Below are 11,094 nucleotides of genomic sequence, written 5' to 3'. Positions count from 1 at the left end.
GGCGTGACATAATAGGCTGCCAGTCAGTACAAGGAGAGCATTATACACCACCATACAGAAGTACTGCAGTGTTTTATCGAAGTGATCAGATGATCGCAAGGTCAAGGTCCCTAGTGGGCTAAGAAAAACAGCGTCACATCAGTTCACAGATTGTGTGTCGCACTGCAGCCCCATCCACATAAATGGAGCTGTGCTGAGATTTTCATACCTCCCAACCGTCCTGATTTGCGCGGGACATTCACGATTTCGGTGACATGTCCCGCGGTCCCGGTTGGAGGGAGGTATGTCCCGATTTCAACTCAGATCTGCGTCCAGAGGACGCAGATCTGAGTTGAATACATACGCGGCTGAAGCAAGGAGCTGACACAGGTCAGCTCCTTGCTTCGCCGCTGAACGCCGCCTACTGGCTTGTAGACGCGATGTGATGACGTCACATCGCGTCTACAACTGTGCGCCAGTGAGAGAGAGAGGCGTGCAGAGTGCAGCGGGGGAATGAAGGAGAAGGTAAGTGTAATGTGGAGGTGGAACGTGAAACTGGGGGCAGATGAAGGAGAGGACGGCATGACACTGGGGGCATGAATCTGGGGGCAGACATGTGGAGACATGAATCTGGGGCAGACATGTGGAGACATGAATCTGGGGGCAGAGATGGGGGACATGAATCTGGGGGCAGAGTTGTGGGGACATGAATCTGGGGGCAGAGATGGAGGGGACATGAATCTGGGGGCAGAGATGGAGGGGACATGATTCTGGGGGCAGAGATGGAGGGGACATGAATCTGGGGGCAGAGATGGAGGGGACATGAATCTGGGGGCAGATGAAGGGTGTATATGAAACTGGGGGAGAGATGGAGGGGGGACATATAATTTACGGGTGACTGTAGGAGGATTATACTGTGTGCGGGCACATGAAAAATTAATGAGAATGGGCGGAGTCAACACAAAAGTGGGCTGGGCTAAATTTGCCAAGGCGCGCAAGTTGGGAGGTATGGATTTTGCTGGTGATCGCCGGCGCCTGGAGCATGCTCCAGGGCCGACATCATGTTGGTATGACAGCCGGGAGCCTTGTAAAGGTTCCCTGGCCCGCCTGCAGTGATGTTCTTTTGCAGGCTGCTCTATGCAGCCTGCAAAAGAAATGACATTTTTTTGCAATGTATTGCAATACATTAGCATTGTAATGCATTGCATTAGTGATCAGACCCCCTGGGGTACAAGACCCATAGGGGGTCTAATAAATGCAAAAAGAAATTTAAAAAAAGTTACAAATAAATATTTTAAAAATTAAAAAGTTTTAAAAATTCAAATCACTCCCCTTTCCCTAGAATACATATAAAAGTAGTTGAATACTGTGAAAGACCTACATGTTAGGTATCACCGTGTCCGAAAAAGCCCGCTCTACAAATCTATAAAATATTTTTCCTGTACGGTAAACACCGTAGTGGGAAAAAAAAAGTCAAAAGTGCCAAACCGCAGTTTTTTCACAGTTTTGATAAAAATTTGAATGAAAAATGATCAAAGCAAAAGCAATTCCCCAAAATGGTAGAACTAAGACCGGGTTCACACGATGTATTTTGGCACATAATGCGGCACGTAGATGCCGCGGGAGCTTTTGCGAGCCATATACGCTCCCATTGATTTTGCGGCCACCACGTCTACGTGCCACATTATGTGCCAAAATGCATCGTGTGAACCCGGCCTTAAAAGTACACCCGGCCCCGCAAAAAAAGACGCCCTATGCACCCCTGTACACGGAAGTATAAAAAAGATACGGCTGTCAGAATATGGCGACTTTTAGAAAAAAGAAAATTTGGGAAAACCTGATACGGCCCAGCCTCACCCAGGCTCTACCTCCTGGGGTAAATTAAGTTTGAGACCCCTGTCTTAGACTGTGGTTAAATGTCCTGTCATAGAAACATAACAACAAACATGGCGGAGAGCTGGAATTGTCACATGACACAACCAATGGATTCCATTGACTATAATAGGGGCCTTTGGGACTGATTCGTTACTTTTTCCTGCATTATGATGGAATATGCATTGGAGGCAGGTGTGAATAGTGTCTGAGACGGGTCAATGAATATTTTAGGGTTTTCTTTATATCAGTTGGATTGTTAATGGTTTTCTAAGCTGAATTAAGGTTTTCCATTATTACTATACCCTGAGCCTACGATTATTTGCTGGGTACAGACATGTCAGATATAAGTCATAGTCCATTAGCATGGACAAGGACTATGAATTACTGTTACCACAGGATACATTAGAATACAGTCTGCAGGTCTCTATCATTACCAATGACAACCATAAGGCCCTTGACATCACACAGAGACTTATTTTACTACGGTAGTTCTACAACTGTATAGAACGCGTTCAGAGTCTTGAGCCTCATCGGCCGCTGTAGGGGATCACGTGGTCTCGTACTAGACAAGAAAGTAACCTAGCAACAGTGGACGCTGCTATCACATCTATGGCGAAGAGCCGGGATCGCTGAAGGGAAGGTTGTGCGCTGTCCAGTCCTGGTAATGGCGCCGCACTAAGCTCGGTTAGGCTGCCGTGGAACTACAAGTCCCAGGAATAACCGATTTGTCCAGTCTTGTGGGATTGCCATATTGGTTGTCTGTCTATACTAAGATACAGCCGACATCCATGTATAAGGGCCCGTGCACGCGATGTAATGCGGCGCTGATTCTGTAACACATTGAAATCAAAGGGTTAAAAAGCCTCCCATTGATTTCAATGTGCAGCGGGCGTAAGCCGGCACCCATTGACGTCAAAGGGATTCTGTTTTGAAGCGCTGACTCTGACACGAGTTTACGTGTCAGAATCAGCGCCGCGTTACATCGTGTGCACGGGACCTTAGGCTATGGAGAAAAACGCGTTGTTTTTTGTGTTTTTTGGATTGTGGATGAGATTAGATGAAGCTTTGCCGGGACTGTAATATGCAGAGGTGTTTTTCTGCTGCATTTCCTCAACAAGGGGTGTCAGCCTAAATCTATCTATATAGTGTATATCTATATGGTATCTGTATACAGAGCGGCTGCAGCGGTGATGTTACACAGCCTGTATACTTCTGATAGCGGTCAATGTAACTAGTAATGACAGGGCCCCCAAACAAACTTTTGACTTGGGCTCCCTCCCCCACACACACATGTGGCAAAGCGTGTCTGTCCCCCAAACAGTATAACACCCCATTTACACACACTGTAATGTCCCAAAGTGGCCTCCAGATAGTATAATGTCCCATTGCAGCCCCTCCCCCGGTGTAATGTCTCATAGTGGCCGCTCCAAACAGCATAATGTATACACGCTATTATGCACCACTGTGGCCTTCAGACATACTATTATGCTCGATAGTGGCCCCTGCACACAGTATTATTCCCCATAGTGGCTCCTGCATACAGTATTATGTCCCATATTGGCCCCTGCACACAGTATTATGCCCCATAGTAGCCCCTGCGCACAGTATTATCCCCCATAGTGGCCCCTGCACACAGTATTATGCCCCATAGTGGCCCCTGCACACAGTATTACGCCCCATAGTGGCCCCTGCACACAGTATTATGCCCCATAATGGCCCCTGCATACAGTATTATGTCCCATATTGGCCCCTGCACACAGTATTATGCCCCATATTAGCCCCTGCGCACAGTATTATCCCCCATAGTGGCCCCTGCACACAGTATTACGCCCCATAGTGGCCCCTGCCCACAGTATGATGCCCTATAGTGGCCCCTGCCCACAGTATGATGCCCTATAGTGGCCCCTGCCCACAGTATGATGCCCTATAGTGGCCCCTGCCCACAGTATTACACCCCATTGGGGCCCCTGCACACAGTATGATGCCCTATAGTGGCCCCTGCCCACAGTATGATGCCCTATAGTGCCCCCTGCCCACAGTATGATGCCCTATAGTGTCTCCTGCACACAGTATTATGCCCCATAGTGGCCCCTGCACACAGTATTATGTCCCATAGTCGCCCCTGCACACAGTATTATGCCCATAGTGGCCCCTGCACACAGTATTATGCACCATAGTGGCCCCTGCACACAGTATTATGCCCCATAGTGGCCCCTGCACACAGTATTACGCCCCATAGTGGCCCCTGCACACAGTATTATGCCCCATAATGGCCCCTGCATACAGTATTATGTCCCATATTGGCCCCTGCACACAGTATTATGCCCCATATTAGCCCCTGCGCACAGTATTATCCCCCATAGTGGCCCCTGCACACAGTATTACGCCCCATAGTGGCCCCTGCCCACAGTATGATGCCCTATAGTGGCCCCTGCCCACAGTATGATGCCCTATAGTGGCCCCTGCCCACAGTATGATGCCCTATAGTGGCCCCTGCCCACAGTATTACACCCCATTGGGGCCCCTGCACACAGTATGATGCCCTATAGTGGCCCCTGCCCACAGTATGATGCCCTATAGTGCCCCCTGCCCACAGTATGATGCCCTATAGTGTCTCCTGCACACAGTATTATGCCCCATAGTGGCCCCTGCACACAGTATTATGTCCCATAGTCGCCCCTGCACACAGTATTATGCCCATAGTGGCCCCTGCACACAGTATTATGCACCATAGTGGCCCCTGCACACAGTATTATGCCCCATAGTGGCCCCTGCACACAGTATTATTCCCCATAGTGGCTCCTGCATACAGTATTATGTCCCATATTGGCCCCTGCACACAGTATTATGCCCCATAGTAGCCCCTGCGCACAGTATTATCCCCCATAGTGGCCCCTGCACACAGTATTACGCCCCATAGTGGCCCCTGCACACAGTATTATGCCCCATAATGGCCCCTGCATACAGTATTATGTCCCATATTGGCCCCTGCACACAGTATTATGCCCCATAGTAGCCCCTGCGCACAGTATTATCCCCATAGTGGCCCCTGCACACAGTATTACGCCCCATAGTGGCCCCTGCACACAGTATTATGCCCCATAGTGGCCCCTGCACACAGTATTATGCCCCATAGTGGCCCCTGCACACAGTATTATGCCCCATAGTGGCCCCTGTACACAGTATTATGCCCCATAGTGGCCCCTGCACACAGTATTATGCCCCATAGTGGCCCCTGCACACAGTATTATGCCCCATAGTGGCCCCTGCACACTGTATGATGCCCCATAGTGGCCCCTGTACACAGTATTATGCCCCATAGTGGCCCCTGCACACAGTATTATGACCCATTGTTGACCAACCATGAATATTTATTATGTTCTGGGGTCTTTCAGACCCCAAAGTATAATGATCAGACACCAAGGGGAGGATACAAACATAAAAAACACTGTTACTTATTTCTGCCTGGTTCCGGCGCGCTCCCCAGTATTCTCTTCAGTATTGGTACAGATGTCACGTGAGCCAGACCGGCATCGCAACGCATAATGACGCAGACCCGGCCTGGCTCACGTGACATCACCAAACAGGCCCAAAGCCTTCTGGAGCACAGGAGAAGTAAGTAATACTTTTTCGATGTTCCCTTTCCTTCCTTGGGCCTCCAGAACGTCACCTGCCTGACTTCACCTCCTTCATTAGGTGGAGGAGGAGGGCTAATACTATGGGGTTGGTTTTTTAGTTGCAGTGAAGGGAAATGTTAATGCTTCTGTATGCCAAGACATTTTGGATAATTGTTTGTTCCCAACTTTGTAGGAGCAGTTTAGGGTTTCATCCTTGTGTGTGTTCATACAGATGGAAGTGCAGGGCTGTACACAGATCTCTCCATCTATGATGAATATGTCTTTGTGGGGAGATGTGTGATACACAAGGTTTTCTTATAGTGTTCGGTTTTATTTCCATCACCCATGTCTATCATCTGTAGGGTTTAGTTTCTGCACAATGCTGTACATGTATATCACTGTCACCATGGGGGCGCAGCAGATTTGTCAGATGGTGAAGGCTTATTATATATATGTATCAGATAGTTGGGGTCGTGTATATTTCAGAAGGTGGGGGTCATGTAGGTGTCAGACAGTAGGGATTTATATATGTATGAGATGGTAGGATGTTGTACGCATCTGAAACTTTGGCCTTGGTCTTCATCTGAGATGTTTTTATGTTTCAGTTCGGAACGATTAGTCCTCGGCTTCCTGAAGATGGATATTTTGAAGGGAAGCTTGGATGACATTTCCAGACCTGCCACGGTGTCTCGTTCCCGTCCTGGAAGTCGCTTATTAAGTTCATTCCAAGCGGATAAACAAAAAGTGAACTCATCACTATGTTCTTTGGAAGTGTTGACTCCAGAACCGGGAATAGCGCAGGTAAAATGTGATGGTTTAGTAGAAGTCTCTCAACTTTATTTCCAAATCTAAGAGCTCATGCACGCGGCAAGGCCATGTGCGCAGTAGCCGAATGGTGGCATACTGAGCCCTGTGATGTAGTATGAAACCATAGGCACTTTGTGTGGGTGGTTCGCTAAGTGCTTCACCCCCACTACAAGGGGTATAGCATTAAGATGAACCTTCGCCTATTAATGTTTACATGTCTTCTGATTATTAGTGGGATCATACAAGGACTTCAGATGATGAACAAGAGACTTATCCCAAATTGTCAGATCCTGGTGATGAGAAGACCTCACAGAACTGTACAAGGATCAGCACTGAAACGCTACGGGAAACAGCTCACGATAATATGACCGGCCCAGCAGACGACCCAGGTACTGTAGACCCTTCATGTCTCTCTGTATTCTTTTATTCTTTCCAAAACTGAATGTTCATGGCAATTTTTTTTTCTTTTATAAAGTAAAGCTCTGTTTGTGCAGCAGATGCTTACTTGGGTTTTTATTACAACACTATAACCGGTATCTTTTATTTTTTCATTCCCTTTTATAATTTTGTTATAGTAAATTATATAATTGAATGTAAGTAATAAACAGCCCCAGAGAGAGATTTTATTCTCTATCCTTATAGTATAATGCATATAGGGTCACAGCAGACTCTACCTGCTCAGGAGGCTGAGGGCCTTCAGAGTCCAGGGGACACTTCTTAGGGCCTTCTTCAACTCTGTGGTTGCTTCAGCCATCTTTTTCGTTGTGGCCTGCTGGGGGGAGCTGTATATAAACCAGGGACAGAAATAGACTTGACAGGCTGATCAGGAGGGCCAGCTCTGTCCTGGGGAGCGCCCTGGACCCAGTACAAGTGGTGGGTGACAGAAGGATACTGTCCGTGGTGACCTCCATGCGGAAGAACAAATCCCACCCCATGTATGGGACCTTGATGGGACTTGGCAGCACTGTAAGTGACCGTCTGCTTCACCCCAAGTGTGAGAAGGAGCTATCTCAAGTCCTTCCTTCCAACCACGACCAGGCTGTATAATGTACATCAGTCCAAACGAAGATCACTCCGCACAGAGAACTAATGATCATTGATTATGACTATGAAGTCTTCCTTCTTTCTTCTTCTGTTCCTTAGCTGCTATGGACTCCTAGTATATCTTCGCTTCTCAGCATATGTGTGTCTACGTCTGTAATCTATTACTGTGTATTATCCTGTATCTGTATTACTATGCTGCTGTAACATACTGAAATTTCCCCACTGTGGGACTATTAAGGGATTATCTTATCTTAATGTAAATAGAACAATGCAGTCACACAATGAATGCACAGTTCACTTTATTCAGCCTCTAAATAAGTTCCTTGCCTGGTCATGTGACCAGCAGAGTGACCTGCTGATTCACATACCAACCAGAAGTCTACATTTTTCCATTTTTCAACCTGAAGTCAATGAAAGTGTAAGCTGTCATCACACATACACCCTCAGTTCTGCCAAGTGTGCATTTGTTGTCAGCAGGGAGAGGGGAGTAAGCTGATGCTAGAAACCTCTGGAGGGGACTTGAGAACAAAAGGACTACCGTATATACTCGAGTATAAGCCGACCCCCCTAATTTTACCACAAAAAAACTTATTGACTCGAGTAGAAGCCGAGGGGGGAAAATGCAGCAGCTATTGGAAAATTTCAAAAATTAAAATGGTTTTTGGGTGCAGTAGTTGCTGGGGAAGGGGAGGGGGTATTTTGGTAGTCTGTCTGCCCCTTCCCTGAGCTTGAGGACTGAGGTTTTTTTCCCCCACTTGGAATTCAGCCTGGCTGAATATAGGGGATCTGCAATGCTCCTATTAACCCCTTCCCGACGGAACAGGAGCACTGAAGATCCCCTATATTCAGTAGACACAGGGATACCTAATGTGTATGTGTTTCACAGTCATTTTCTACTTTTATACCAATCCTGTTGAAATTGATGGGTTTAGCAGCCTTTACTATGCAACCCGCTCACCTCCTCCAGTAGTCATAGAGGTGTTACTTGAAGCACTTCGGCCCTATTGTAATATTTGTGACAGGGCCCAAACCCACTATGTACTATTTACACTGCTGGTCAATGATGTAGCAGAAAAGTCTTTGGACTCCCTTAGACATTGGCAACTAGCACAGCACCACATATAGCTACTCTTGTAGAGCCAGGGTGTCTTGGTAGTACTACATTTCTTAAAGAAAAATATGGCTTGAGCAGCACCTTCCCCTGGACAATCAGGTCACGTCCTGGTAACCTCAGGTAAGGGGTCAACTACCCCCATAAGATCATTTTTACAAAAATGAGAATTACACTCTGTGCTATTTTTGCTTCTTTAGTTCTCTGGTTTGGAAGTGAAGACTGTAAAGATGAATTGCAAGACATTTCATCGGCAGAAGATCATGTTACTACTGAAGATGACTGTATAGAAGGTAACTAGAAGAATCCGGGTCAGGAGGTTGAATCTGTTCTGTACTTTGAAGGATATGTGTGTAATGTGACAGACTTGTCCAGATAGTAAAGACATCTTTGATCCTCTGAACGCCTTCACACTTGATACCATTTCTATCACAGTTGTGCATCCCAAACCACATGCCCATTTGGCTTTGAAATAAAATAAAATATTCCTAAATGTTGCGATCAAATAAGAAACATATTCATATAAGATGTCTGGCAGTCAGTTCTCAGAAGTGAGGCTTTGATACTGGAACATATGGGGAGCACATGAGTTTATCTTTGTATGTGGCACCAACTTCCTATAGACCACATCAAAATGTCTGCGATAAACTGGATCCAAAGAAAAAGGAATTGTGTCGACCACTAAGCAGACTGGGCTTGATCTAATTATATATGGGGGGTCTCCAAAGACTACAGGAGCCTCTTAACCTTCTTCTACAAATCCCTTAATCTTGCCATACATTTGTGACAGATGTGTAACGTCTCTTAAAGGTAATTTCCTTGGCTTGCATATTGTTGGCTAGTCCGTAGGATAGGTCATAACATGTGATTGGTAGGACACCTGGGACCATCATCGATTATCTGGTTCAAGAAGCCACAATGTTTGGGTGAGTGCTGCTTTCTCTTCAATGAGTATCAAGCGCAACACTGTACATAGCATGGGGCTACGCTTGATATTGCAGCTCGTTCACTTGAATGGGATGAGTTGCCTCCGTAATGTCATCGGCAGCACTTGAAAGCACTGTGGCCTCTTCAAGTAGCTGATCAGTGGGGGTTCCAGGGGCCGAAGCACCACTGATAATATGTTGATTACCTTTTCTACGAACACGTCATTGATATGCAAGACACAGAAAACTCCTTTAGGCTGAAGCCCCATGTTGCGTTTTACAGTACCTGCAAAGTGAATAGGATTCTGGTGTGGTTTCTTAGGGTCCATTCACACAGAGTAACGTACTGCGTGACCTGGCACGTATACGCCGTGTGAGATTTTGAGCGCCGTAAAAGCTCCCATTGATTTCAATGGGAGCCTGGATCATATATGCCGCGTTATTTTGTGTCCGTGATTTTGCGGCTGCAAAATAACACGGCGTATACAATCCAGGCTCCCATTGAAATCAATGGGAGCTTTTATGGCGCTCAAAATCTAACATGCCGTATACGTGCCAGGTCACACGGCACGTTACTCCGTGTGAATGGACCCTTACAGTCTTTTATTTGCTGCATTTCGCTACGGGGGGCCTTAGCCTTAAGAGGGTGTGAGTTCTCCTAGGCTGGGATACAGAGTCTAAGCGCTTCACTTCTACTCAGTAGAGACCACTGTCATGTGTTTGATGGAAACCAGAGTATGCTGTTATAGCAATTAGAGGGGGGGGGGGTTCCCACTTGTCTGACACTAACTGATCTTACATTTAACATCTATCCAGTTGATAAGTGAGAACAATTTATGGCTTGGATACCCCTTTAATGAATAGTTTCATGAGAAAGTCTGAATGCTGTTTGTTCATTACATAGCAACAGAGGTATCATATAAGGTAGTGATGGTGAACTTAGTAGAGACCAAGTGCCTAAACTGCAACCCAAAACCTACTACAGGTAATTTATCACAAAGTGCCAACACAGCAATTTAACCTTAATAATGTGCGGATCCAGAATTTCAGACAGTTACAGACTTGCAAAATATGGTCATAAGAATGGGGCTTTATAGAGCTTTCTGCTCCACTGTGACCCCCACACGGTATAATCTGCTGCACAGTGGCCCCCACACAGTCCAATCAGCTCCACAGTGGCCCCCACACAGTATAATCTGCTCCACAGTGGCCCCAACACAGTATAATCTGCTGCACAGTGGTCCACACACAGTATAATCTGCTCCACAGTGGCCCCCACACAGTATAATCTGCTGCACAGTGACCCCCACACAGTATAATCTGCTGCACAGTGGTCCACACACAGTATAATCTGCTCCACAGTGGCCCCCACACAGTATAATCTGCTGCACAGTGGCCCCCACACAGTCGAATCAGCTCCACAGTGGTCCCCACACAGTATAATCTGCTGCACAGTGGCCCCCACACAGTCGAATCAGCTCCACAGTGGTGCCCACACAGTATAATCTGCTGCACAGTGGTCCACACACAGTATAATCTGCTGCACAGTGGTCCACACACAGTATAATCTGCTGCACAGTGGTCCACACACAGTATAATCTGCTGCACAGTGGCCCCCACACAGTATAATCTGCTGCACAGTGGTCCACACACAGTATAATATACTCCACAGTGGCCCCCACACAGTATAATCTGTTCCACGGAAGAATGCCCAAAGAGAGGGCTCTGAGTGCCA

At 46.8% G+C, this 11,094-nt stretch overlaps 1 protein-coding gene across 1 annotated transcript in view; it reads left to right on the top strand.

Annotated features, from left to right (window-relative positions):
• Positions 1-2,466: 2,466 nt before the first annotated feature.
• Positions 2,467-11,094, top strand: part of FSIP1 (fibrous sheath interacting protein 1) — a 47,013-nt gene continuing 38,385 nt past the window's right edge. The window contains exons 1-5 of the mRNA XM_075281077.1: positions 2,467-2,494; positions 6,077-6,272; positions 6,511-6,667; positions 7,150-7,155; positions 8,634-8,726. Coding sequence (XP_075137178.1) covers positions 6,108-6,272; positions 6,511-6,667; positions 7,150-7,155; positions 8,634-8,726 — 421 coding nt within the window. The 5' untranslated portion in view covers positions 2,467-2,494; positions 6,077-6,107. The remainder of the gene's footprint in view (positions 2,495-6,076; positions 6,273-6,510; positions 6,668-7,149; positions 7,156-8,633; positions 8,727-11,094) is intronic.

The sequence above is a fragment of the Leptodactylus fuscus genome, chromosome 7 (assembly GCF_031893055.1).
Source record: "Leptodactylus fuscus isolate aLepFus1 chromosome 7, aLepFus1.hap2, whole genome shotgun sequence".
NCBI lineage: Eukaryota > Metazoa > Chordata > Amphibia > Anura > Leptodactylidae > Leptodactylus > Leptodactylus fuscus.
This window is presented reverse-complemented; position numbering and strand designations above follow the sequence as displayed.